Source organism: Tarenaya hassleriana, unplaced genomic scaffold, assembly GCF_000463585.1.
Source record: "Tarenaya hassleriana unplaced genomic scaffold, ASM46358v1 Cleome4, whole genome shotgun sequence".
Lineage (NCBI taxonomy): Eukaryota > Viridiplantae > Streptophyta > Magnoliopsida > Brassicales > Cleomaceae > Tarenaya > Tarenaya hassleriana.
In genome coordinates, this window is record NW_010966881.1 from 4,524,278 (window position 1) to 4,549,217 (window position 24,940).

A 24,940-nucleotide genomic window follows, 5' to 3' on the forward strand; every position below is an offset into this window, starting at 1 on the left:
CACTCTTTCAATCTTCTTAGGTGAGTGCATGTTGCTGTCTTTATGAACTTCTACGTCTTAACATCCTTAATTTTGTTCGAACTCATGTTTTGGTTATATGAGCAGACGTTCTTGCGCCAGAAGGTCACTCTTGCCTCTTCTGTCCCAAGCAACGAAGCAAAGCAGAATACACGAGACAAAAGCTCGCAAAGAGAAAGCTTCATACATGCAGACCAAACCCTCGGATCTAAATCAGTAGTAGATTCACCGGATGACCATGGGAAATTGGATGAAACCCATTTGACCGGACATGAAAATGGCTGTCCGGAGACTTGCAGCAAAACAGGGCAGAGCTGTTCAAAGGGCAAAGAATGCAATAACAGCTCCGGAGCTCTACGCTATGCTCTCCATCTCAGGTTTCTTTGCCCTTTACCGAGGAAAGCTTCAAAGTCGGAACGGAAATGCAAATCCGATGAAACTGAAACTACACCTCGAAAGAAAAGCTTGGAGGCGGATGGGGAGAGAAGATTCTACTTGTACAATGACATGAGAGTTGTCTTTCCTCAACGGCACACGGATTCTGACGAGGGAAAGGTATGAATGAAACTCGGTATTCTGTCCGTTTTTGTTCATTTTTTATGGTCTGATTGGGAAAACCGGGTTTTGAATGGTAGCCGTTGAACCAAAATCAAGCTTTGTAACATATAATATATGAAGGTGAGACACTGATTTTTGATGTTGGAACTGCAGTTGAATGTGGAGTACCATTACCCAGAAAACCCGAGATACTTCCACATCACCAGCTGAGATCTCTGCTTCAAAAAAAAATGATGTACGTTCTCGTTTTCGCTTTTTCTTCCCTTGCAAGAGTAAAATAAATGGTCATTGTTCATAAACAGAGTCTCCTGATCGTTTAATCTTTTGTCTCTAATCATCTTTCTGGTTGCCAAAAATGGCTCTGATCTGACCTCCACTTTGTACAGATTACGATTTGGCTATGGAATTTTTTTTTTTAAAAAAAATTGTTTTTGTCTGATTTCTTAGTTATTTTTATATTTCATTTGCAATTTTTATTTTAATTTAAATATATATTATTTGACTCGATTTGATTTTTATATTCGAATCGAAATCGGCATCCTCCTATTTCTTATTTATTTGTATATATATACACACAATATAATTATTATAGCCTTGGATATTATAATAAAAAGGACCTTAAATTAAAAATAACTTTTAAAATATTATGACATTGAAACACAAAAATTATGTTTAAAGTGCCAACATTATTAAATATTTAAAATTTTCATCTAATATGATAAAAATAATAAAATATCAGATGCAGAAAGGCGATCGAATTTAGTTACAAAAAAGGACAAAAAAGAATGAGTAAGCAGTTGTTGCGGCATCGAGGCTCTCCTACGCGCCTATTTTTCCGTTTGAGAAAAAAATGACCAAAACCTCTGACTATTTCGGCATCGTGGTGCTCACGCGCCCATAGTGCGCGTGGTTCTTTGACTGCGTCGGGAGGGGGCTCGCATGAATGCCCACGGAACTAACGATGGGCCTTCATCGGGATCGGGCCATATGGGTCAACTGTCAAACCCAATAGATCAGATGCTCGGCCCATGGGCCATCTGCTGGGCCCATTGAACATGAAAGTAGAATTTCATCGGCTAAAAAACATAAGATTGTATAAAACGACAATCGAATCGTGTGATGATGATTCACTACAACAAAACAATCATTCGCGAATCTTCATATTCGTACCTGCAGGTTAAAATGGGAATCTATCCATCCACGCTATATATGAAATGTAATGAAAAAAAGAACTGAACCGTTACAAGTAGGCGCCATCACATCATCTCCACCTCCGATTCTGTTTCTTTTTCTCTCTTTATTATTTCCCCCCATAAACATACAACAAAATTTCGAAATACGACCACATCCAACCAAAAACAATCATAAAAATACATACACATGAAATGAGAAGAATCAGAGATCAAAGGTTTGGACAAGGGAAGAGAGGCCATGGGAGGCTTGATACAACAGCCTCGACATCAAGTTCCTGTAAGGGTCAGACTCTCGTTTGGTCTTGAGATAGGACATGTAGTTTTCTACCTCTGACTTCACATGAAAGTAGAGCTCCTGCGCCTTCTCCTTGTCCCTCAGCTCTTCCTCTTTACCTTTTGCAGAGACAGAGATGTCATAAACCGAAGCAATGTGGCCGGACCGAATTGTGTATGCAATACGTACCTGCAGTTTCTATTGGTTTACCAAAGTAATAATAGAATCGGCCGGGAATCTTGGGCACCATAGCTGGGAAATACAAGTCTTGGTTTCCCAATTCGCCTCCTTCATCGCCCCTATCCACCATTACAGACAAAACCAATCAACCAATGTTGTCTGAAATCATGAGAGAACCCAACAGAAAAAGAGTCCAGTGAAGCACACCTCACTCTGACAGTATTGTTCGATAGCTCTTTGATAAGATCTTTCAAGAAAGGCATCTTCATTTGATCGTTGTAATCCAGTACAACCTAGACACCAAATCATCCAAGACCATGAATGGATAATCTTCAAGAGTTACGGATTTAGAGTGCGAAGAAACTTACCTCGCAGAGATCGTCTTCTCCGACAACACCGAAAGGAACAATCTTGGCTCCGAATCGAGACGCGGTCCTCACAAACTCCGGATGCTCTGGCCAGAACAACTTGTATTCTTCACCCTGCAATACCCGGCACATGTTAAAACAAGACTGTTACCGAAAGAAAAATAAAAAAACGCAAAGTTTCTTTCTCTCGGCGGCGAGAAATGAAACACCTTTCTATGCAGAGCTTCACGGGCACCTCCAGGATACATGAGGACGTGAGACTTTGACTGGAGAAGTTTGTAGAAGTTGAAATGCGAGACAGGAACCGAACCCATTAACCTGATTGTGTCGAAGGCCTGCAGCTCAGGGAGCATCGAGGCTCGTTTCCCCCGAAACATCAACGGATGCGCCATTCCACGCAACAGAATGTTCCTCTCCTTGAGGATTTGGATCACAAGTGGATACAACTCAAATCCCAGCAACATGTGATATCCAACGTACAGGACAGGTCCCTCAGAAGGTAATCCTTCAAGGCCCCTTACTAGCTTTCCATTTTCCAGAGTTGAGAGCATTACAGGGGAAGTAGCATCCATTATCCATCTGATCCAATTGGGAAAACAGAAATGGATTCCATCACACTCCACTTAGCCTGTGTTTACCCGTCACGCGATCTATGAGAAGAGGGTAGACATCTGATGAGGCATTTACCTATATCGCTCAGCCTGTTGTTTGAACTCGAAAGGAGTTGGTGGGAAGTAATCCGAGATGTAATCATGAGACTTCCCACGGCGATAGAAAGAGGAGCCCTTTATGATAGTTACCAGATTTATGTCATCCTCCTATCACGAGACATTAAAGACATCAACTCGGTTATGCTTTTACCCAAGTTCCAGATGTGTCTAAACCCGAAAAACTTATCCAGTTACCATAGTTTGGTCTGATGTAAGTTATGTAACCAACGTGAAATTGTTAGCATCCATTCAAAACAGGTACCAACTGCATTAATATCTGAAGCTAACTGTCATCCTTTTCGGCGTCTCATGAAGAGAAAGAACACTTACCAAGAACAGAAAATGTCCATTTTCCTTGAAGTTACGGACTTCGCATCTCGGCAAGACTTGACTTCGTCTTTCTATCTCTTCCTTGTTCACCAGCCAATGACCAGGTCCACTGCAATGGTCATCCGTAAATTTTCAAGTTTTACACCTAGCAGCCAGTTGAGACAATTCTTTACAAGACACAGAGACTTCAGAAATCCTGGGGCTAGAATAGATTACACTCATTAAAAGGAGAAGCTCATGGACCTGAGAAGTATCAGAGTTTGAGCTCTGACTGCGTTCATGTGAGAATTTGCAGATGCCGAAGCAGATTTAAGCATTTCCAGCCTCCAGAGAAGTGTGTCCTTGGTAAAGATCCTTGCCAGAGTCTGTAAATCAATTTCTTTTACGGGCGTTTGTCCAAGAGAAGGAAATGAGCAAGAAAGAAGGCATATTACTAGTTATGGACTGTGGACTGCAAATAGAGATCAAGCCTTACAGGCATAAGAGCTGAAGCTGCGAAGAGGTCTCCAAACAGCCCCCCTCCTATCCGTTGAAGAGCAAATTCATTTGCCAAACTGCCAATGCTCGCCCTAAATGGACCACCTGTGTGTACAGGAACGGACAACAATCATGTGGGCTGGCCAGGGTAGAAACTCAACCTTAAAGCAAGTCTCAGTCAACCAAGAACAACAAAACCATGTTTTATTTGATTCAAGTCCTCACAAACCTATTACAGTTGACTCTCCATTCTCCAACGGCAAATTAACTTTGGAGAGTTTTAAGGATCTACGACTTAAGCTGACACTGAAAGTTTGAAACACAAAGACCTAGTATTTGCGACAAAAGGCAGATATACCGACTGAGAGAGATCTAGACCTTTGCATCAAACAAATTTTGGGCACCTGACCATTAGTTGCTCGATATCAAAAGATAGAACGCGAGAAGAACAGAGAGTCTACCATGCTTAACCCCAAATATTTGATCCATCAACGTTGAAACTCCGTCAGGCAAAAATTCCAGTAGACCCGATAGAGGTTGCAGCATGAAGCTGTTGAAATGCACGGCTGCGCAAAACAATGCCCGTCATTAGAAAACATGCATTGCAGACTTTCATGGACTCTCCCTGCACCGATAGCAAAATCTAAAGAAGAGCATACAATAGAAAAATGTCATGGAAAGTGAATATTCCTCTTAACCTGGATTAGCTAGTATCAGGACAAGATCAATATTAGGGTTCCTGGCCGCAACATCTAGTGCCAGACATGCTCCAATAGATTCTCCAACTAGATATATCGGCCTGTCTGGATAACGGTGATTCTCTGACCTAACTGTCCTCTCAATAAGCTTAACCAGGTCTGAAAACGGCAAAATAGGAAAAGGTTGTTCTCATCCATTTCCTCGTAAATCTGAAACGGGACAGGTCAGAATGCTGATAAAGAAGCACCTTGGACAGGAGTCCGATCCATGACTGGTATATGAAGGCACCATACGTCAAACATCCTACAGCCAAAAGACAATGGAGCAAGAAACCACCATTTAGAAATCCAAGTCCAGATTTTTCTACAGTGAAACAAATTCCATCAACCCCAAAACATTTCCTAAACATCGGCATCTTCCAGAAGCGATAGGTATTAGCAAAATTCTCAAAGAAAGAACCGACATGAAAGAGACAAAGAACCAGTTTCTTGGGTCTGAAGAAATTGATGCATCCTATGGACCAAGGGAAAAGCTGGTCCCATTACGCAAAATTTCCAATTTCCATGGCCCTGCTGTGGCATCAGAAACAGAAGCCGACATGTCGCAGAACGCAAAAGCTTAAATGAACTTGCAAAAATACGTACTCTCCAAGCCTTCTGTGATGGCGAATGAGCCCTAGTCCAGTTCCATCGATTCCTGCAGTTATGTTTTTCCTGAGATTTGTTAAAGATTTTCACAGCTTTAGAGAGCTCCATTGTTCTAAGTCACGAATCTTTCGGTACTTTAAGATGGCAATAATTACAAAGATCTTCTTGTCCTTTTCAACTTTTAGATGTCTCAATCAAAAAAGGATATCATCTTCAGACATTAGTTCCACTCAGGTTCTGGTCAAGAATTTTAACTGAGAGAGAGAGGGAAAAAGCAAATATTGTTTGGAGTACGAACCAGGCAAGAAGAGGAGGAGAGGAGAGCCCGGAGCACGCGCGCCGCACTCCAACGGAGAGAACCATCGCGGCGGACCTCCGTCGCCGCCGCCGTCTGATCCGACGAAGCCTCTTACCTCCTCCAGAATTTCCGCCAGGCTCTTCCGCTCCTCCGGCCGCGCGTGATCCGCGTCGGCGTACGGATTCTCTGCCGCCGCTGCTGCCACCGCACTGTCGTTTTCCACATCCTTCTCCTGCCGGAACCGTCCGGCGCTCGTCGGGAAACTCGCCGGGGGTTCCGCTCCGCACCTCGGCACCACGAGGCAATTTGTGGAGGGGGAGGTCAGTCGAAGAGTCGACTTCCAGTGGACGAGGTGGGAGTTGTGTACTCTGCCAGTAAGCGAAGACAGGACCGGAGAGACGCCACCGGGGAAGGAAACAGGGGTGGTGGCCGCCATGGGAGAGAAGCACCAGAGAAAGCAGAGGAGAGAGTTCGGTTGGGTATTTCTCTGTAGAGCTGAGTCGAGCACGACGGGCTCGTGTCCTAAAGGTCAGCACGAAATTCTCCCAGATCTCTTTCTGGGCATTAGTGCATAATATAATATGCAAAAAAAGTTGTAGAAATAATTTAAAAAGAAAAAGAAAAAAAACCGAAAAGTACCACTTTTAAAAAATTCCAATTTACAACTTAACTTATTTGAAAATTCAAATTAACGCCTAATTAAAAAACATCTATAAAATCTTGACTGATAAAAATCATCAATTTAAAACCTATCATATCAAAGTCAAATAAAACATGAAACTTCTATGTTCAATTCAATATTAAATATATTTCTAGTTAATAATAAGTCGATATTATAAATATAGTTTCAATATATTAGGATTGAAAATATAAAATAACAAATATAACGATTTTTTACTCTTTTTTTTATAAATAATGAGATTTTTTACCTTTTCTTTATAAATATTGAGATTTGTTAATACATGTGGGTATGTTATTTTTTTTAATTGATGAACATATTATAACTATATTTTAAAAAATAATTTGAATTTCAATTATAAATTTATTAATATCATTTAAAATCTTACATATATAATTCTATATCATTTTATAACATTATTATAATTTTTTTATTGATGATTAGAATTTTAAATGGATGTTTATTAAAATTTAATTTTTTATATCTTAAAAGTACTATTTATGTGGATCTATAATTGAACATTTGAATAGTAGATTTTTTTAAAATCAAAAGTGTTTTATATTTTTATCTTTAAAAATTGATCCAACCCTATTGGAAATTTGATAACTCTATTCTTTATCTAAAAAATAATTCTTCGTAGTATTTAGGAAACTGGGAAACTTTATAGCTTAACTACTAGGGGTGGCCATTTCGATTATTAACCGAATAACCAAGTCGAACCGAACCGAATAAGATATATCCGTATCCGAATCGAACCCGACATCAAAACCGAACGGTTATGATTTTCTTAAATTCGAAAAATCAAAACCGAAATAGAACCGAACCGAATAAAAAATAACCGAAAAAACCGAGAGAATAACCGATATTTTCTTTGGAAAATTGAACTTTTTACCAAAACCGAACCGAACCCGAACCGAAAAATAACCGAACCGAACCGAACCAGAATTTATATAAAAACCGAATGATTATAGTTTTTCTATAACCGAAATAACCGAACCCGAATATAACCGAACTGAACCCGAACCGACACCCGAATTGGCCACCCCTATTAACTACAAAGAAATCTCCATAATATTTGGAATGGATTTTAGTTTGGAGATGGAAAACGGAATGTCGAGTGATTCTAATGTCCAATTTTGTATTTTTCTCAACGGAAACATGGAAATGAGATTAATACTTTGTCACAACCCAAACCATGCATCGCATATGTAAGGTTGGTGTCTAAATTAAAATCGAAAATATTTTAAAATTTTATCTGAATCTAACAAGTTTATAAATAAATTCTGTGACAAATTTAATGATATTTTCGTTTATATACCTAATGTTGATTTTGTGTGTGTGTGTGTATATATATAATTATGTATAAAACCGATATATGAGAATATTTGGTTTTTAAAAATAAAAAATTGATCTCAAACTAAAGAATAATTTATTTTTATTATCTTAACGTTACCCAACTCAAATAATTTAAATACCAGCTGTTTTTATGTAAAGAATCGAATGCAATTTGCCAGCAAGCTAGCAAATTAGAAATAATGTTTTTTTTTTTTTTTTTCAAAGAAAAATAGATGATGGAAAACCAAGACATTGGTTGTGGTTGGTGTCCAAATGATTAGGGTTAGGCCCAACCTTACATATTATCCACTTCATCAAACAAGGCTTTGGCCCATTTTCTCTATGCCACGTGGCGATAAACAATTGGATACAGACTGTGCCAAAATATCTTTTCCCCAATCCCCAGTAGCATTTCATCGATCCACGACTTTGTTTATCCCAAGCCGGAGAACTATATTTTTTTCTTACCAAAAAAAAAAAATGAGCTACGAGAAGGTCCCGCAGGGGTCGTATCCCCCTCCAGGTTCGTAATCTATATCTCCGATCATGGTTCGCTTTGATCCGAGTAGTTGCATCGACGATTCCGTATTCTCTGATCGGTGCTGATTTTTATTTTGGGGGGGTTTTGGATTTAATTCCGGTAGGATACGCGCCTCCGTATCCGCCGCCGGGATATCCGTCGGCGCCGCCGCCTCCGCATCATCACGAGGCGTATCCTCCGCCGCATTCTCATGGATATCCGGCGTATCCACCGCCGTCGTCTCGTCCTCCTTACAAAGGCTACCAGGGGTACTTCGCCGGAGGTTATCCGCCTCCTCCGCCTCCTCCTCCACAGCATCACTGCCACCATGATCATCATTATTACCAGGATTCTGACACTGGTTGTACGTCTTTTCTCCGTGGCTGGTGCGTGCGTCTCCCTATCTCCCGCCTCTTTCGTGATCTTTTAGATCTACTTTGTGTGTTTCTTTTTTTTTCATTTTTTTTTTTGCGCTGACCCAATTCTGCTTTCCTCGTCAATCATTCTAAGTAATTTTGTTGGCGTCATTCTCATCTGGAAGTTTTGTGTCATGCATTTTCGAATCTGTTCCAATGGTGAGTGATCTGTGACATCTTAGACTGAAAGTTTCAGTGTAAAAGAGAAATAGGGATTTGAAAGAGTCGTCCTATTTTTCTCACTGAATCCCTCTTTTCGGTTCGTCACAATTCCTATTTGCTTAGTTTTACCACCAAGAAACCCATCCCTCATCCCACGAGTGGTCGTAGAGCAATTTCTCCCTTGAAGTGGGCTTTTACAGAACAAAGTCTCGACCACAATTAACAACTCTTTTTCCATTCCATGGCTGACTACTCTGTGTTATGTGTTTCCCTCTACTTAATTCCATTGATATTGAATTGCTGATTTTGAAAAAAATGCAGTCTTGCTGCTCTCTGCTGCTGCTGTGTGCTGGAGGAATGCTGCTTCTGCTTCTGAGGGGGCTTGGGTCGCTGCTGCTTATGCAGAAAAGTTGCCACCTTTTCGACCCTTTTCCGCCATATTTTTTTACAAATTATATTCTGTTGTCAATATGAACTATATATTTGTTGTGGTTTTATTGAGAATATTCTCCATTGTCTCTGTGCATTTCCTTGCTTTTAGTTTTCTTTTGTGCTATCAATCATATGTTTCTTTAGATGTCCCCCGTTTGCATGAAATATGAATCATCAGTCCTTTAAAGTATTTCCCGTTTATATGTGTGTGTGTGTGTTATATATATGCCCGCTTCTGGCTTCTTCTTCTTTCTCTACTTCCTTTCGGCTTTGGAACTTGAAGTATGTTACAAATTGGGACGATATATATGTGTGTATGTATAGACGGGTCTAGTGTTTGGATTCGTTTAAAGAAGCATTTTCCCATTGTTTTGGATCCTCTCGAAAGTAAGGCGTAGTCATTGAACTAAAAAAAATGCCAATAACATCACTGGAAGAGTTGTGTTCTAACAAAGCAAAGCACAACCTGAAAAAGAAAAATAAGATTTCATTGAGTAACGGAACTAGAGAATCCACACGTACGGTGGAGCGTCTTTCCTCGGCCCGACCACCGTCCGGTAAAGGTACATCTTCTCCACCACCTGCTTTCCCTCGTCACCCTCGTGTCCGTTCGGATCCACTCGGTTCTCGTTCTCGTTTATTATCTCTACGTTGAGCCTCGGCGCCTTGTTCGCGAGCCTCTTGCAGCCGCCTAGCGTCACTTGGCAGGACGACATCCAAAGGGATCGCATTGTTTCGTACTTCCCAACGTCGGCCAGTAACGCCTCGTTCCCGAACGGGCTATCCCGAATCTCGAGTTTCCTCAGCTTCTTGCATCCGTTCAACACGGATACCATCCCCTTGTCGGTGTCCCCCGCAAAAGCCACCGAGAGCATCTCAAGCTGTTCGGCGTACATCCCGATGTAGTGGAAGACCTGGTCAGTAAGTAGACCCGAGAGGGATAGCCGGGTAAGACCCTTGCAGGCCTTCACAATCGCTCCGAAACCCTCATCCAATGGCTGAGATGTCACGGGGTCGGGTTTGTTTGGCTCGAGTATGCATAGCCTGAATCTGATGAAGTTCGGACAGTTCTTGGCCACGGTTTTGAGCGCCGCATTTGTCATTTGCTTGCAGAAGTACAGAATCGAATGAAGCTTAGGGCAACCGGCGGAGATCGCGACTAAACCTTCTTCGGTCACAGCCTCATTGAAACCGCCAAGGAAATCCGACGGGAAAACCCTAAGTTCCTGTAACTCTTTGCATGTCGAAGCTAAGACGGCTAGCCCTATATCGCCTATACTATCCAGTATCTGCAGATTTCCGACAAAAGAGTTACGTGTTAACCTCGCAAGTTCGTTTCTTGTCGAAGGATCGATAAAGTCGTGAGTAAAACAAACAGACATACCCATAACCGTTGAAGTTTCTTGCAATGCTGAATAAGCTTTACGAGGTAGCTGCCATGGATCTCGGCTGTATAACTTAGATTCAAGGAGACAAGGTTATGGCATATCGGGTGGAATCCCGAGAGGCAGCGGGGAGAAGCCTCAAGAAAGCCCGACAAGCTCCGTAACGAAGTGAATTTCCGAATGGCAGTCTTGAGTTTGGCATAGGAATCGGAAGTCGGGTCGTTCACATACGACCCTACTCCTAAGTCCATGAGCTGAGGAGCGCTCGTCATTATCCTCGCGAGCGCATCGAGCGGCACTGCACGGTTGAGCTTCAGGCTCTTTAGGTTGGGAGATCTTGCAACGAGCCTCTCTAGAGCCGACAAATTGATATCTCCTTTGAGGCATGCAAAGTTCAACGAGGTAAGGGATGTGGAGCTGTCGGGAAAACAGCTCAGCCATTGACCTCTGTTATCATCAACCTCATTCTCGTGCAAGTCCAGCTCCCGAAGATGCCTGCAACTAGGACGAGAATCTATAAGCAAGCAATTAACCAATCTAAAGCCTCATCCAACGTTTCAGTGTGATAAGAACACGTCGATTTCGAATCCATTGATAGCAGGTCAAATTTTCCATATATAATGTACAATTTGGTGCCCGAAGAAACAAGCGATTACCTGCAATTGGCAGCAATGGCGGCTAAGCCATCAGTGGTAAACCCTTCACAGCTGACAAGAACCAACGACTTGAAATTCACGAAGGAACGCGAAAGCAGCTCCAGGCTCTCGTCGGACACCACCATCCGCTTCAACCTCAGCTCCTCAAGCCCCACGCGGCTTCTCGCCAAGGCCTCGATCCACGGGTGGACAAAACCTCCCCAGTCGTGAGGAACCAAGTTGAAGTCAGCGAAATGAGGCTTCCCTTTCAGAACTAACGACTTGAGGCACGGAAACCTCCGTATCACCCTCTCCGGGTTAATGGCGTAGCAGTTGCCGATGAACACCTTCCGCCTGCTGTACCTCTCGATCTTGTGCCACGATTTGCACACCGTAGATATCGCGTTCCTGTCTCTGTGCGACGTTATGAAGTCGAACACGTGCTCTATGACCTCGTCAGGGAAATAGTTCATCTTTCCCTCTCTCAGGCACATAACCCTCATCCGAATCCCCAGAAAATTAAGCCGGAAACTTGAAGGGAACTCGTGAATTTGAACTTCAGACCAGTGGAGCTACTTAGGAGAGCGAGATCCAACACTATTGAAATAGAAAAACAGAGATACCAGATTCCACCAGATCCTCAGCTCAAGGAAATTCACCGGAAACTAAGAGGAGACTCGTGGGTTTTACTTCCGCTCAGCTCGGTGGACCTAAGTAGACAGAGCTAGAGATCCAATAGTGTCGGAAAATTTTTAGATAGCGAACTGGAAAAACAGAGAGATTCGAGATTCCAACAGATTCTGAGCTCTAGAAACTGAACATGGAGGGTGAGACTTAGATCTACCGGGAAAACTACAAACTAAACTGCCAAAGTTAGATCTACAGAATGGATCGAAGAACTCGAATCACTCCGACAAAAAAATGATGATGGATTCTGAACAAAAAAAACAGCGAAGATGCTCGAAGAGACGATCGTATTCAAGATCAAAATAGAAATCGTGATGATCAGAGAGAAGAACGTTGAATATGATCGAGAATCACAGATCCGGAGAATCTGAAAATGCTGCCATAAACGGAAACTGCTTCGTCCTCTGAAACCAAAAGAGAGTAAGCATCAAAAAATCAAAATCAAAATCAAAATCCAATGATGATGAGATGATCAGAAGCTGATGAGGGAGATCACGCAAGCAAAGCAAAAGCCCAGCAACTCTCTCTCTGATCTCTCTCCTCCCTGTTTTTCCCTCTCTGATCTCTCTCCCTCAGTCAGACGCTAAAAATGAAAATAAGAGTTGAACCGAACCAGGAGAGAGAGGGGGCCCACCTGGCTGACCGGAACCAACCATGGTTGAGTTAAGTGTTTAACCGTGGTTACGATACTTGGTGGGGATGATCCAACGGTGCAGAATGGTCCGAGGGAAAGAAAGACAAGGAATCTTGACCGTTGAAGGCTATGGCATTGGCATGCATGTGTCCTTGTCACTGGTTACGAGGCCATCCGCCAAAGAGAGGGGTTCCTATTGTAAGGATAGAGTGAAAGCCCTCTCTTTTCAATATAATTACGGATATTGCCACGTACCATGTTACTATACTCCAGTAGCGAGTAGAGGACGATATATATACTCGCCGCGCGTTGGTCAGTAGTTACTTTAAATAAAAAACTAGACATGGTTGGAGTTTTAAAATTTTAAAATAAAATAAAAATTATCATTAAAATTTTTTATAAAATTATTATTTTTTAATTTGACGAAAATCTATTTAAATTCAAAATTTTTCAAATATCTATACGAATTATTAAAATTAACAATAATTGTATATATAATCAAAATTTTCGTTAAATTTTTTTGGATTCTGTAAACTAATACATTAGTTAGATAATTACTATAACTATCATCCACATCAATGTATTAGCTAACAAGAATCCGAAAAATTTTAACGAAAATAATAATTATGTACGTAATTATTATTAATTTTAAAAATTCGTGTAGATATTTGGAAAATTTTGAATTCAATTAACTTTCTAATTAAACCCTAATTATGCAGCAATTAATTAAATAGCTAACTTTTGAAAGAGGAAAGCTGGCGAGATTTGTCCGGTAATGAGGACAGGTCAGCATCGGTGGAGATAGCTTAGTCATAAGGTGATGACGTGTTTTATTTATTTTATTTTACTTTTGACAAATAATCCAAAAACCAATCGAAGAAGACATATCGAGTTGAATACGAGAGGGGAGTGGTTAGGAGGACGACCCAAAATCATTTAAATAAAAAAAAACACAAAAACATGATAGGAAAAAAAGGTTATAATATAATATTAATAGGGCTTTCATAATCAATCAATTATAGACCCACTTGCACATAATTACAAAGGGGGGAGAGAAGAGAGAGAGCGCACACCCCATTATTGGTGAAAGTGAGAGTCACTTAAAGCTTTACTGTTTCGAGTTTAAGACACAAAAATCGGTGTAATTGGTAAGTAAAATAAATATTATTGTGTCATTTAAAACAACCATAATAGATCTATAATTTTATTCAAATTATTTTAATCGATATGGAAAGTTTTCTATAAGCTTTTTCCGCCATTGATAACTATTGGTTTAGGAAACATGATAACTAATTTGCCACTACTATATATATACACACACACCAATTGGTCACAAAAGTTACAAGTAAAATTCCACAACAATTGGTTTGTACATTTTTTAAGAAGATTATTAGTTGATTCAAACAAAAATACAAGTATAATAAATGACATTTATATATATATATATATATATATATATATATATATATTGTGTGACTAGATTTGTGTAAAGAGGAGTGATGATTTGCATGTTGTTGTTGTGGATAGGTCCCCCTTCTTGGCTCATCATATGCCAAAATGGCAGCCATGTGAAGCCCACGACCCATCTCTCTCTCTCTCTCTCGTGTATATATACATACACATGTATGTGTTGATCGTCTATAATATAATTATCGGCTAAAACAACAATTATGCAGTTTTTTAGATGATTTGATTTCAGAGATAATGGTTGAATTATTGCGTTTTAACTGTGGCAAGCAAACTGCGCACACACACACACACATATATACATATATATATATAGAGAGAGAGAGAGATTCTTTCTCAGATGAAGCCAAAGCAAGAAGGCATGCCTCATCATGACGCATGTCTCGTTCTCTATATCTTCATCTCGGTGGTCCTCATCCTCCAGTAGAACCAGAAGAATGCCTGCTTCTGTGGCACACCACACTCTTGCATATACATACAACACATGCACATATATACACATATGCACATACATACATGATACGTATGACAGGACATAAGACACATATCACTGTGTTCTGACATAGTCCCAAGATGAGATGATGAGGAAACGTAAGATATGTCCCTTTTCACTGTCTCCCCCACCTTCAGGTGGTCCTTCTTCCACTCTTGATTTTTTGTCTATCTATTTCATAAAAAAAAAATCACAATATTCCCTTCTCAAACACTTTAAAAAAAAATTACTATACATTCGACCCAACTATATCCATCCGATATGATAACATTTCTATAATTAAATTGCATATTTTCTCTCCACTCGAACCGAAAAACATATAATACCCTAACCACACTCTTATAACCGTTCGGCCACGACTTTTTGGGTAGAATTTGTAATTTTTCTCTTAACAGATCGATTTAATTTTATTGAAAATTTTTCGGATGAATCCAAATAATCTGTCACGAATTTGGTTCTGGATACGAATGGTTGACAAATGACACTATCGGACAAAGGATGGTTGCGATTGATAACTAGATTTTGATGATCGGACAGCTACTTGACTAATTGTTGGAATACGAAAGCTAGCTTCTCCAACAATTTCGTACGTGAAAAAAAAAATATATTCATAGTTGGCTGGCAAGTAAATGCCATGTGACAACATTAGTTATACCGATGTCAAATGATTTGCTTATCAGACAGCGATATTAAACAAAACCGAACCCATCTAAATCGAATAATGAAAATAACCGTTATCGATTTAAATCGATTTCGATTAAAAAAAAATTAAAAGTTATAAATTCTCTACAACTGAAAACTCTATATATAAGAAACTAATCGAAGAAAAAACAAACCAAACAAAAAAAAAATATTTAGAAAATGGACATTTTTTAGTAATAAAAAATGCAACTCAAACAAAAATTCAACCGAATTCCATTCAATATAATATATCTTTTTTGAAACCGAACTCTAAACCGAAATTCCATATGTTATCCAACTAAACTGGTTGATCAAGGCCCATATAGATTGATGTCCAAAAAATTCAATATAGTTTCTGAACCGAATTTCGAAATTCTCGAAATCGAACTGAAATTAAAAAAAAAAAAAAATCAAAAACCGATTTTTAGAACCGAACCGAATTCTCGGAGGGAACCACCGAATCGTCCACCCTAACAAAATACAATCTCTCCGGTAGATCTATCACTTGATCTCTGAGGTAATGAAGAACGAAACGGTAAAGCTCATCCATGGCCGCCTAATGACACACCTAAAACTTGCCCGAAGCGAGCAATTTCAAGACTAATGTTACGGATCTAGAGGGGAAACAAGGATATTTAAAGATTAGGGCAAAATGAGTTGAATTGCCCAATTCGATATTTAAGCATCGGAGATAGATACCGCAATGCCACAGACCAGTGAATCAAGGACGGAAATCTCCAGTAGCGGGGCACTAACCTTGCCTACATTCGAGCGTCATCGTCGTCGTCATCTTCGTCTTCGATAAACTTCCCTTTTACTTGATAGTCTCTCGTAACGTCTTTCCCTTTCCTGTCGACCTCAACCCTCGAGATCGGCGCATCCGCCACCGATTTCGCCTCTTTCCGCTGCAGAGCCGGCGGCTTTTTCCGGCGAACTCACGGAATCTGTCTCGTTATGGCTGAGCCTTCTCGTTTGCGTAATCCAGAGATTTCCACATTTTTCTCCATCTCTGGATTCGAGGTCTTGGCAGTATAGATCCAGCTTCCTCTTCACCGGAAATGGAGGCTCCTGTTGGCTTTCCAACTCCGCCATGGATGGTGGATCATCCGGTTGGATTTCTATTCAAAATCGTTTTTTATCTATTATTTATTTATTTTGTTCATTTACATTTTTTTTAATTATTTTTATATTAATTTAAGTTAGACTTTTAAAAAATTATATTCCTCTAATTTTATATTAAATAAAATCCAAATCCAAACATCTTTATTGAATTCTGGATCATAGTTTGTATAATTAAACTGAAATTACAAAAGAGATTGGAGGCAACAAAAAAGAAAAGGGAATAATCCAAACAAAGGCTTGTGTTTTAAAAAAAAAACCTGTGGCTTGATGAGAACGTGGCATGAAGTATTTAGGGGAGGGTGTGGGAGACTGTAAACCGGAATCCGGTTTACTCGATGAACAGATCCGAGTTCCGAGATAGTATAAAAACCGAACCGGTTTACAGGACGGCTGTAGAGAGGGCTGAAGACGAACTCTCCCGCCGTGATTCAGTTGAAGCACAGATTGATTGTTTCGAGAGCGAGAAAGTAGACGGAGAATCCATGGCCTCGAGATACTGGGTGGCCTCTCTTCCAGTGAAGGACTCTGCTTCTTCGTTGTGGAACCGTTTGCAGGAGCAGATATCCAAGCATTCCTTCGATACTCCTGTCTATCGGGTAATTTATTTTCTCGGTTTGATCTCTTTGATTGAAATGTGCAAAGGTCTGGCACGATTTCTGCGAACGATTTCCGTTTCAATTTTGTTGTTTGGTCTCAATTTCGTAGTTCAATATCCCTAATCTTCGTGTTGGAACTTTGGACTCTCTACTCACCCTCAGCGATGATCTTCTAAAGGTAATAAGACCGATTTTGCTTCGGTTCACTTGATATTTGACTATCTATTGGAATTTGTGCGTGGATCTTGAGAAGTTTCGAAATGATCTGATGAGATGTGCAGTCGAACAGCTTCGTCGAAGGGGTTTCTCATAAGATCAGGAGGCAGATCGAAGAATTGGAGAGGGTGTCTGGTGCCGAGAGCAACGCCCTAACAGTTGATGGAGTTCCGGTTGATTCTTATCTCACCAGGTATAGGAATTTCCTGACGTATCTCAATGCTGTTACACTGCGATCGTGTCTGTTACAGACCAAAACATTGTCTTGTTGTGAAGGTTTGTCTGGGATGAAGCTAAGTATCCAACTATGTCACCTTTGAAGGAGATTGTTGATAGTGTTCAGACTCAGGTTATGAAAATTGAGGATGATCTCAAGGTATGGAAGCTTGCCTCTCGTTGTTTCGAAATCGTACCATTTGCTGAGTTTCTCCGATCAGTGCTCTCAAAACGACCCTAGAGTGAGTACCGTAGGAGGGTCCTGTGTAGGCAAGTTGGATCCTAGTTATATATATGTGTAGCATACACAGGTGGTCTCTTACATTTCCTGTATCGATTTGGCTGGCTGGATAACAGAAAAGCTGATGGATGTTATAATATGTAAAAGTTGTGAAGATGTGAGGGTATCTCTTTATTTATTTGAATTTAATTTCTATCTCAAGTCATCTCCCATGGTGTTGGGACTGGTTCGTTAATCTTAAAGATCCATGATTAGCCAAATGATCCGCTCCGTCCAGAAATGAACAATGGAATTTGTTTCTCCACAAGTATTCTTTTGTGGTAGTGTGGTTCTATGCGTGGCTTCTTTATGAAGAGTAGTCCGATGACTTTCTGTTTGTTAATATGTTATGATCCTTTCACAGTTCTAAATATGCTATGGCAATCAAATGTGATTGTTGTGTGTGTATGTATCTGGAACATGTTTTGTCAACAAGTCCGTTGCTCTTATGTCAGGTTCGTTCTGCTGAATATAACAATATCCGCAGTCAACTCAATGCCATTAACCGAAAGCAGAGCGGAAGGTAAAGGTTGGGTTACAGAGCTAGGATTTTATTCTGTTTATTTGAAGGGGAAAAAAGGGAAATTGCTCGAAAACTCCCAACAAGAAAATTGAAGCACATTTCCTCTAAAATCAACATCATCCGTGAAACATTCGATACATGTGACAATGCATAAATTTTGGTAGGAATTTTGTTCTATTATTATTATTACTATTATTATGAAAGAAGTGATTTTTCATTGTGATGTGAATGTTCTCTATATCTCTCTCTTTGCTTATCTTCTATATTCTAAACTGCAATTTGACTGCTCTTCCTCTGTTTCTTTTTTTTTTTCCAGCTTAGCTGTTCGTGACCTGTCGAGCTTGGTGAAGCCAGAAGATATTGTCACATCAGAACATCTAGTGACTGTCCTCGCTGTTGTCCCAAAATATTCTCAAAAAGACTGGTTGTCCTGCTATGAGACATTGACTAACTATGTGGTAATTTATTCTTGTTTTTGCATTTACTGCATAGACAAAAGATGACACTCTCAGTTAGCTGGAGAGTCATTGTAAATAATATGTCCAAACTGTTTCAGGTGCCTAGATCCTCAAAGAAGTTGTTTGAGGACAACGAATATGCCCTCTACACTGTCACTCTCTTTGGTCGTGTTGCAGATAATTTTAGGACAAGTGCCCGTGAAAAAGGGTTCCAAGTGAGTTTTTCCTCTTTTTTTTTTTTTTTCTAATTGAAGTTCCTCGTATTATCCTTTTAGAGGCCAGGTTTCATTCGCATCGGTGCAATGCATCTATTATCTACCCCATGCTATGTTGTGCTTATGATTGAAAGTCTGGAGCATTGAGCATTTCTGTTGAATGGTTGTGCTTATTCACTGCAAATTACGACTCTTGACAGGAATCCCAAAACCAGTGTGCAACTTATGCTGTCCACCTTTCTCTGTTCTCTACCTTTTTCAGACCCGTGATTTCGAGTATAGTCCTGAAGCACAAGAGAGTCGTAAACAAGAGCTAGAAAAGCTGGTTCAGGATCAAGAAAGCATGAGAAGCTCACTTTTGCAATGGTGCTACACTAGTTATGGAGAAGTATATCTCTAGTCGTTTTGCAGCTGTACATGCTTGCAATCGCCGTTCTTTTTTGTTCTCTCACATTATTCGAGATTCTGGTTGGCAGTGTTAATAAATGACCTAGTTTTATGAATGTTTTACCCTTCTGGAAATTCTTTTTCTGATAATTGGTTATTTTTCTGTAGGTTTTCAGCTCATGGATGCATTTCTGTGCTGTGCGTATATTTGCCGAGAGCATTCTGAGATACGGGTTGCCACCAGCCTTCCTGGTAAAATAATATTCCAACCTCTGCTAATAGATAGCTCTCCCAAGCATATGCCTCTCCGACCATCTACTATGTTGTTGTTGTTTTCTCCAGTCATGTGTATTAGCTCCATCAACCAAGGGTGAAAAGAAAGTGCGCTCAATTCTTGAAGGCTCGTGTGATGCTGCAAACAGGTAAAGTAAAAAAAAAAAACTAGCCACATGGTTTGGTTTTAGACATAGGAAACATGGAAGAAGCTTATTATTCTCTATAGATGCCATCAAAATATGCTTCTGACACTGACAATATGGGTCTTGGAGGAGATCTATTTCGCATGGAGAGAAGAGCCGAATTTACAAATCATGAGATCTAGGCCCTCTATTTTTTTCCGAAAGGATTGCGATTCATGCATATATATATATATGAATGGTAATGCAGCACATACTGGAAAGTGGAGGAGGAAGCAGGGGGAGGCATGGCCGGGTTTGGAGGAGGCGATACGGAGGCCTATCCCTACGTATGCTTCACCATCAATCTTGCCTGATCATATTCGGATGGGCCCCTTGGTATGTATGTCTTCATCTCTTCTTCAATTGTTGTGTTCCATATTCTTTTTTTTTTTTTTTTGCATTTTCCCAATATAATGCTCCTTCCAAAATCAACAATAAAACGAACACAGAGATGCTGCTGTAATTATATGTTACTCGAGAAATCATTTTAGTTCAGTTTGATCTTTGTTTTGTCGGCTTTGGATGAGGCGTGTCCCCCTGGCTCCTCCTGTCTGTATCATACTTACTTTTGTGTTGGAAGTCTGAATTAATGAAATAATTTTTGTCATATAATTAATGTCGTGTCGGGTAACTTAATCCAACCGTAACCATGTTGATCCAATTCAACCGTTAACCAACGGAAAACCAACAGTTGTTGCCTCGGTCCAATCTTCCATCTCGATCTTAGGGTAAAGGACAGATAGACAAGTGAGAAAATGATATGATATTATGAACCATAAACATCGAACCATCGATTTGGGTTTAAAAAGAGAGAGAGAAGCCAATACAAAGCCCCAGCGTGATATGAGTTACACAGATGAACTTGGAATAAAAGCATCACATATGTTATCAGGCTTGCTGATTTAAAGAATCAACCCCAAAAAAAAAAAAAAAGTTACCAAAGAGACCAAAGATCATATAATTAAATGTATCCTCCGCTTTTTCTTCTCCCCTCTTCAGGGAGCGGCAAACATCCAAACGGACATAAAGAATTCCACCCTATAAAATCCTAAGATGAGCGGTGTCGTTCAACCGTTTTATCTGCCAACCGGTTTTCCAAGAGTGCTGCAACACAGTCACGGAGGAGTCCTCTATGCAGAACTTATGAGACATTATCGGGCTACACCCGAGAATCCCCGTCAGAAGACACTTGATTGGCAACGGATGCGTGAAAACCCCGACCCGAGTTGAGAACGGGGATGAGGAAGTGGACGAACTCCTCATGTTTATATCACCCATGTCATTGTTGTGATGACTCACTTCCCTTGGTGACATCTCTTCGTCAACCTCGTGATCACCTGTCGTAGTCATCACCTGTAGCCGACTCTTTCCAGATTTCTTCCTCGTAAGGCTTGGACGATGCCTGTGGAGCAACTCCCACTGGGCCGACCCATCTCGTTCGTGGACGGAGGTGGCGAATGTGTGAGGATTCTGTGAGAATCCTTGGGCTTCGTTGTTCTGACTGGCGGAAAATTCTGATCTGAGCTTCTCTTCGAGCCCTAGCACTGCCCCGTTCAAGAACTGAACCATTCGGAATTCCACCAGCCTGATCGATTCCCCGGAAGGAGGAGAGAAATCGGGCTGACATCTTTCGATCAGGCTCACAGTTTCGGGTGTGAAGATTTCCGACTGATGGCAGCCTTCCCAGTCCCCAAGACTCATCTCAGAAAGCGCATCCGAGGACTGCACGTGCTCCTCTGGAAAATTCATCTCCTGCACACAAAGTTCCATGGCAAGGTTTGATCCAGAAATCATTTTAAAAGAAAATCATCAAGCATCACTAATTCACAAAAAGGATTCTAACTATTTCAATTGCAGCAAACGCACGTATGAACTATGGAGCTGCATGAGTTCTTTATCATGCTAAGAAACACAATAAAAACCTTCAAATTTGTGACTGTTTGCACCTCAAATACACAGAAATTGCATACTGTCAGGACCTAAGATACATATTCAACGCAGTTGGCTTCCCGACACTCGTGCTTTCTACAATACCACCATACAGTTCAAAACACCAACCAGTGGTATTACCCCGAGACAAACCATGACTTATAGCATCTAAAGGGACATAGCTGGCTTGAAGCAGATATGTTGCAAGCCAAGTGCTAAGCCGAGCTACATTCTCCTGAGAGAGAAACCTTTTGCAGTACTCTTGCTTAGTTTAATATACAGATGTTGCAAGTGGTGTGGCCTTCAATGGATATCCATGGTGAAATTCTGTAGAGATTGTCAAATCTAACTCTATCGGACTCCCAACTAGCAACCAACAGTGGTTGCTCAAGAACTAGAAGCAACCAGTAGTGATTCAATCTCAATACAAATCGCAGAATTCAAGTTGGTTCAATGTCATTGACGAAGAACATCACGTTAGATTTCCATCCGAGATCAATCCACACGGCCTCTGCATCTTCGAAGAAGCTAGAATTTCGCGGTTTTCCACAACTCGTACTCCGATGCAAAGGGAGATCCGATTGGAGAGAAAGGGGGAAAATACCTGGCAAACAGAAACCGCCATGGATCTAGCTCGGTCGAGAGGGGACGAGTACACGGAGTTGAATCGAACCCCTTGGGAATTGAAGAAGACGGCGAGGGCCCTGGCCTGGCGTTTGCCGTTGGCGGTGAGAGCGGCCACGTGGCACCTTCCTCCGATCAGATCAGGCCTGAGATTGAGATCGCACTCACCGTGGCTGATGAGGTAAACCTCCGTCACTGCGGCGGCGGAGGCTCGATCTTCGTCGGAGGCGACGCGGGGGAAGATAGGAGGCGGGAGAAGCGGAGGAGGAGGAGGAGCGAGGACGTTGTAAGGGTCCCAGACCTTGATGGAGGGGCCGAGGCGAGGGGTACCGAGAGAGGAGAGCTGGGGGGAGAGAGGGGAGGCGGAGGCGTGGCAAGGAAGCATCTCAGGTTCCTGCTCGAGAACCCTCTTCACCAGGTGGTTATCGGTTACTCTTCTGGTGGATCCGCCATGGTCGTCTTCTCCTCCGTCCTCGCTTTCCTCCTCCTCCTCCTCTTCGTCGTCTTCTTCTGCTTCGTCGATTACATGAGCAGAGTGTGAAGACCCCATCTGTTACGTCAAAATGGTTCGAAATGGGGACAATCAATGTAAGAGCAGCCTTTTGTTATATATCCGATAGAACCCAGATGCAAGATCTAATCGATACCTTCCGACCAATCCAGAGGCTTCCGAATCCCCCAAAAGCATCACATATGTTATCAGGCTTGCTGATTTAAAGAATCAACCCCAAAAAAAAAAAAAAAGTTACCAAAGAGACCAAAGATCATATAATTAAATGTATCCTCCGCTTTTTCTTCTCCCCTCTTCAGGGAGCGGCAAACATCCAAACGGACATAAAGAATTCCACCCTATAAAATCCTAAGATGAGCGGTGTCGTTCAACCGTTTTATCTGCCAACCGGTTTTCCAAGAGTGCTGCAACACAGTCACGGAGGAGTCCTCTATGCAGAACTTATGAGACATTATCGTGGTACTATTATTCTACCAGCTCGTTTTGAACCGGTTCGGGGCAAAATAACCGATTATTCAGAAAATTGGTTATTCGAGCATCAACGATGCAATACCAAATTTGGTGACGACGGATTGTTCGAATATCATATTCGTTTTTGAATTAACCAACCGACCAGACATGATACGTTCGTTATTGCCTTTGTAAAACATTAAATTAAAAAAAAAAAGACACGGCGTCGGCGTATCAAATCAAGATGACGGAAAAGCGGCGGCGGCGATCTTGAAGGAAGTGATGCCACCGTCGACGACCAAGTTGTGTCCGGTGATGTAACTTCCGTCTTCCGACGCTAAGTACAGCGCCGCCTTTGCCACGTCTCTTTCCTCGCAGTCCCTTCCTCCGAATTCTCCGTCCCCTCTCATCGCCGTAAGTATCTCATCCATCGTCGCCTTCGGAAAAAGTCGCCGGAAATAATCCACCGTTAACGGAGTCGCCACCGCTGCCGGCGATATGCAGTTGATACGGACTCCGTATTGACTCAGCTCACTCGCCGCCGATCTCACTATTCCCGGGATTGTGAATTTTGAGATTGCGTATGGATGTGGAGCCAATCCACCCATTACTCCTGCACTCTTTTTTGTATTAGGAATTATTTATTTGGTTAATAATCGAATAACGAAAACGATGTTAAATTAAATAATAATAATCCTAACCAAATCAAATCTCGTATAAAATGGAATGATTATGATTTTATTAAAATAAAAAATAAAAAAATCCAATCCTAGACCAAACCAATTTTAAAATAATGTAAAAAAACGAAAAAAATCTATAATGAGTATTTTGTCAATGAAAAATGAGTATTTTGTCAATGAAAATTAAAATTGAATCGAATCCAATTTCATTGTAAAAATCGAACAATAATCTTTTTAAAAATAAAAAAAATCGAAATATAATAAAATTTGACCCAAAACCCAAATAAATCAACTGTATAATCCAAATCTATTTAAAAAATAAATTGGGAGAGATGAATTTTTAGTTAATAACCGAATAATCAAAACGAAATGCATATCTATGACCGAGTCGAATGAGAAGTAAAATTGAATGGTTATAATTTTTCTAAAATTAAAAAACTCAAATAGACACTAAAACCGAATAAAAAAACAAACAAACTATAAATTTCTTTTAAAAAAATAAATATTTTTATTATAATCAAATCGAACCAAATCCTAATTGTTATATTTTTTAAAATCTAAATAATCGAACCTCAATACTACACAAGCACAATTATATATGTGTGTGTGTGTGTGAAAATTTGTATTTGGGTACTGACCGGCGACACTAGACGTGCACAAGATACAACCGGACTTCGCCGGAATCATGACCTTGGCGGCGTGTTTGACGCCGGCGACGACTCCAACAACGTTTATCTTCATCACCTTCTCGAAGTCGGACATGTCCATCTCCGATATGCTCGCCGGCCTAATGGGTCCCACGATCCCGGCGTTGTTGTACATTACGTCCAACCTCCCGTGCCGGGCCACCGTCGCCTCCACGGCTCCGGCCACGTCGGCCTCCACCGTAACGTCGCACCTCACGAACTCCGCCGAGGGCCCCAGCTCTGTCGCGGCCTTGGCCCCAGGGTCGGCATCCAAGTCGGCGATCACGACTCGGGCTCCGTGGCGGGGGGGG

General features: G+C 41.0%; 7 protein-coding genes across 11 annotated transcripts in view; 3 read left to right on the top strand and 4 right to left on the bottom strand.

The window, feature by feature from the left end:
* LOC104823991 overlaps nucleotides 1-1,013 on the top strand; it is a 5,609-nt gene extending 4,596 nt beyond the window's left edge. For both annotated transcript variants that reach the window (XM_010555823.1, XM_010555824.1), the window contains 2 exons: nucleotides 106-573; nucleotides 730-1,013. In XM_010555823.1, the coding sequence (XP_010554125.1) occupies nucleotides 106-573; nucleotides 730-786 (525 nt within the window). In that variant the 3' untranslated portion in view covers nucleotides 787-1,013. The remainder of the gene's footprint in view (nucleotides 1-105; nucleotides 574-729) is intronic.
* A 756-nt stretch (nucleotides 1,014-1,769) lies between these two features.
* Nucleotides 1,770-6,285, bottom strand: LOC104823992 (acyltransferase-like protein At3g26840, chloroplastic). Of its 3 annotated transcripts, none has more exons than XM_019203719.1 (14): nucleotides 5,753-6,285; nucleotides 5,452-5,503; nucleotides 5,055-5,110; nucleotides 4,807-4,965; nucleotides 4,570-4,674; nucleotides 4,107-4,213; nucleotides 3,875-3,996; nucleotides 3,632-3,740; nucleotides 3,279-3,406; nucleotides 2,801-3,170; nucleotides 2,592-2,705; nucleotides 2,431-2,516; nucleotides 2,233-2,342; nucleotides 1,770-2,162 (listed from the first exon to the last, which is right to left on the bottom strand). In XM_019203719.1, exons 1-14 carry the CDS (start codon nucleotides 6,186-6,188, stop codon nucleotides 1,972-1,974), a joined length of 2,145 nt encoding a protein of 714 aa, XP_019059264.1. In that variant the 5' UTR covers nucleotides 6,189-6,285; the 3' UTR covers nucleotides 1,770-1,971. The 3 variants fall into 3 exon arrangements, with proteins under 3 accessions (XP_019059264.1, XP_010554127.1, XP_019059265.1); XM_010555825.2 differs by having other exon boundaries at nucleotides 3,279-3,409; XM_019203720.1 differs by having other exon boundaries at nucleotides 3,279-3,409; nucleotides 5,452-5,520; nucleotides 5,753-6,185.
* Nucleotides 6,286-8,177: 1,892 nt separating this feature from the next.
* LOC104823993 (cysteine-rich and transmembrane domain-containing protein A-like) lies at nucleotides 8,178-9,497 on the top strand. The gene is made up of 3 exons (XM_010555826.1): nucleotides 8,178-8,289; nucleotides 8,411-8,672; nucleotides 9,186-9,497. Exons 1-3 carry the CDS (start codon nucleotides 8,247-8,249, stop codon nucleotides 9,238-9,240), a joined length of 360 nt encoding a protein of 119 aa, XP_010554128.1. The 5' UTR covers nucleotides 8,178-8,246; the 3' UTR covers nucleotides 9,241-9,497.
* A 175-nt stretch (nucleotides 9,498-9,672) lies between these two features.
* LOC104823994 (protein AUXIN SIGNALING F-BOX 2-like) lies at nucleotides 9,673-12,571 on the bottom strand. The gene is made up of 3 exons (XM_010555827.2): nucleotides 11,338-12,571; nucleotides 10,681-11,176; nucleotides 9,673-10,585 (listed from the first exon to the last, which is right to left on the bottom strand). The coding sequence occupies exons 1-3, from the start codon at nucleotides 11,817-11,819 to the stop codon at nucleotides 9,800-9,802; spliced, it is 1,764 nt and encodes a 587-aa protein (XP_010554129.1). The 5' UTR covers nucleotides 11,820-12,571; the 3' UTR covers nucleotides 9,673-9,799.
* Nucleotides 12,572-15,573: 3,002 nt separating this feature from the next.
* On the top strand, nucleotides 15,574-20,272 carry LOC104823995 (V-type proton ATPase subunit C-like). 2 transcript variants are annotated; one of them, XM_010555829.2, is made up of 12 exons: nucleotides 15,574-16,387; nucleotides 16,786-16,996; nucleotides 17,106-17,174; nucleotides 17,278-17,405; nucleotides 17,489-17,588; nucleotides 18,164-18,231; nucleotides 18,548-18,689; nucleotides 18,788-18,904; nucleotides 19,167-19,292; nucleotides 19,460-19,543; nucleotides 19,634-19,713; nucleotides 19,958-20,272. In XM_010555829.2, exons 2-12 carry the CDS (start codon nucleotides 16,883-16,885, stop codon nucleotides 20,061-20,063), a joined length of 1,134 nt encoding a protein of 377 aa, XP_010554131.1. In that variant the 5' UTR covers nucleotides 15,574-16,387; nucleotides 16,786-16,882; the 3' UTR covers nucleotides 20,064-20,272. The 2 variants fall into 2 exon arrangements, with proteins under 2 accessions (XP_010554131.1, XP_010554130.1); XM_010555828.2 differs by lacking the exon at nucleotides 15,574-16,387 and having other exon boundaries at nucleotides 16,467-16,996.
* Nucleotides 20,273-20,588: 316 nt separating this feature from the next.
* Nucleotides 20,589-22,887, bottom strand: LOC104823996. The gene is made up of 2 exons (XM_010555831.2): nucleotides 22,283-22,887; nucleotides 20,589-21,501 (listed from the first exon to the last, which is right to left on the bottom strand). The coding sequence occupies exons 1-2, from the start codon at nucleotides 22,850-22,852 to the stop codon at nucleotides 20,788-20,790; spliced, it is 1,284 nt and encodes a 427-aa protein (XP_010554133.1). The 5' UTR covers nucleotides 22,853-22,887; the 3' UTR covers nucleotides 20,589-20,787.
* Nucleotides 22,888-23,385: 498 nt separating this feature from the next.
* On the bottom strand, nucleotides 23,386-24,933 carry LOC104824572 (short-chain dehydrogenase reductase 2a; the record flags this gene model as incomplete). Its single annotated transcript, XM_010556667.2, has 2 exons — nucleotides 23,386-23,876; nucleotides 24,582-24,933. Coding segments are annotated over 2 exons (726 nt in total), but the record flags the coding sequence as incomplete, so codon positions are not given.
* Between the last annotated feature and the right edge of the window lie 7 nt (nucleotides 24,934-24,940).

Coding starts and splice junctions, on each gene's coding strand:
- LOC104823992 (XM_010555825.2), bottom strand. CDS start 6,188: ATGGCGGCCACCACCCCTGTTTCCTTCCCCGGTGGCGTCTCTCCGGTC. Junction 4,966..5,054: donor GGATCGGACTCCTGTCCAAG/GTGCTTCTTTAT, acceptor TGCCGTTTTCAG/ACCTGGTTAAGCTTATTGAG. Junction 3,997..4,106: donor CAGCTTCAGCTCTTATGCCT/GTAAGGCTTGAT, acceptor ATTGATTTACAG/ACTCTGGCAAGGATCTTTAC.
- LOC104823993 (XM_010555826.1), top strand. CDS start 8,247: ATGAGCTACGAGAAGGTCCCGCAGGGGTCGTATCCCCCTCCAG. Junction 8,290..8,410: donor GGGGTCGTATCCCCCTCCAG/GTTCGTAATCTA, acceptor TAATTCCGGTAG/GATACGCGCCTCCGTATCCG. Junction 8,673..9,185: donor ACGTCTTTTCTCCGTGGCTG/GTGCGTGCGTCT, acceptor AAAAAAATGCAG/TCTTGCTGCTCTCTGCTGCT.
- LOC104823994 (XM_010555827.2), bottom strand. CDS start 11,819: ATGAGGGTTATGTGCCTGAGAGAGGGAAAGATGAACTATTTCCCTGAC. Junction 11,177..11,337: donor GCCATTGCTGCCAATTGCAG/GTAATCGCTTGT, acceptor TCCTAGTTGCAG/GCATCTTCGGGAGCTGGACT. Junction 10,586..10,680: donor AGAAACTTCAACGGTTATGG/GTATGTCTGTTT, acceptor GGAAATCTGCAG/ATACTGGATAGTATAGGCGA.
- LOC104823995 (XM_010555828.2), top strand. CDS start 16,736: ATGAACAGATCCGAGTTCCGAGATAGTATAAAAACCGAACCGGTTTAC. Junction 18,690..18,787: donor AGACATTGACTAACTATGTG/GTAATTTATTCT, acceptor AAACTGTTTCAG/GTGCCTAGATCCTCAAAGAA. Junction 19,293..19,459: donor GCTACACTAGTTATGGAGAA/GTATATCTCTAG, acceptor ATTTTTCTGTAG/GTTTTCAGCTCATGGATGCA.
- LOC104823996 (XM_010555831.2), bottom strand. CDS start 22,852: ATGGGGTCTTCACACTCTGCTCATGTAATCGACGAAGCAGAAGAAGAC. Junction 21,502..22,282: donor TGGCGGTTTCTGTTTGCCAG/GTATTTTCCCCC, acceptor CTTTGTGTGCAG/GAGATGAATTTTCCAGAGGA.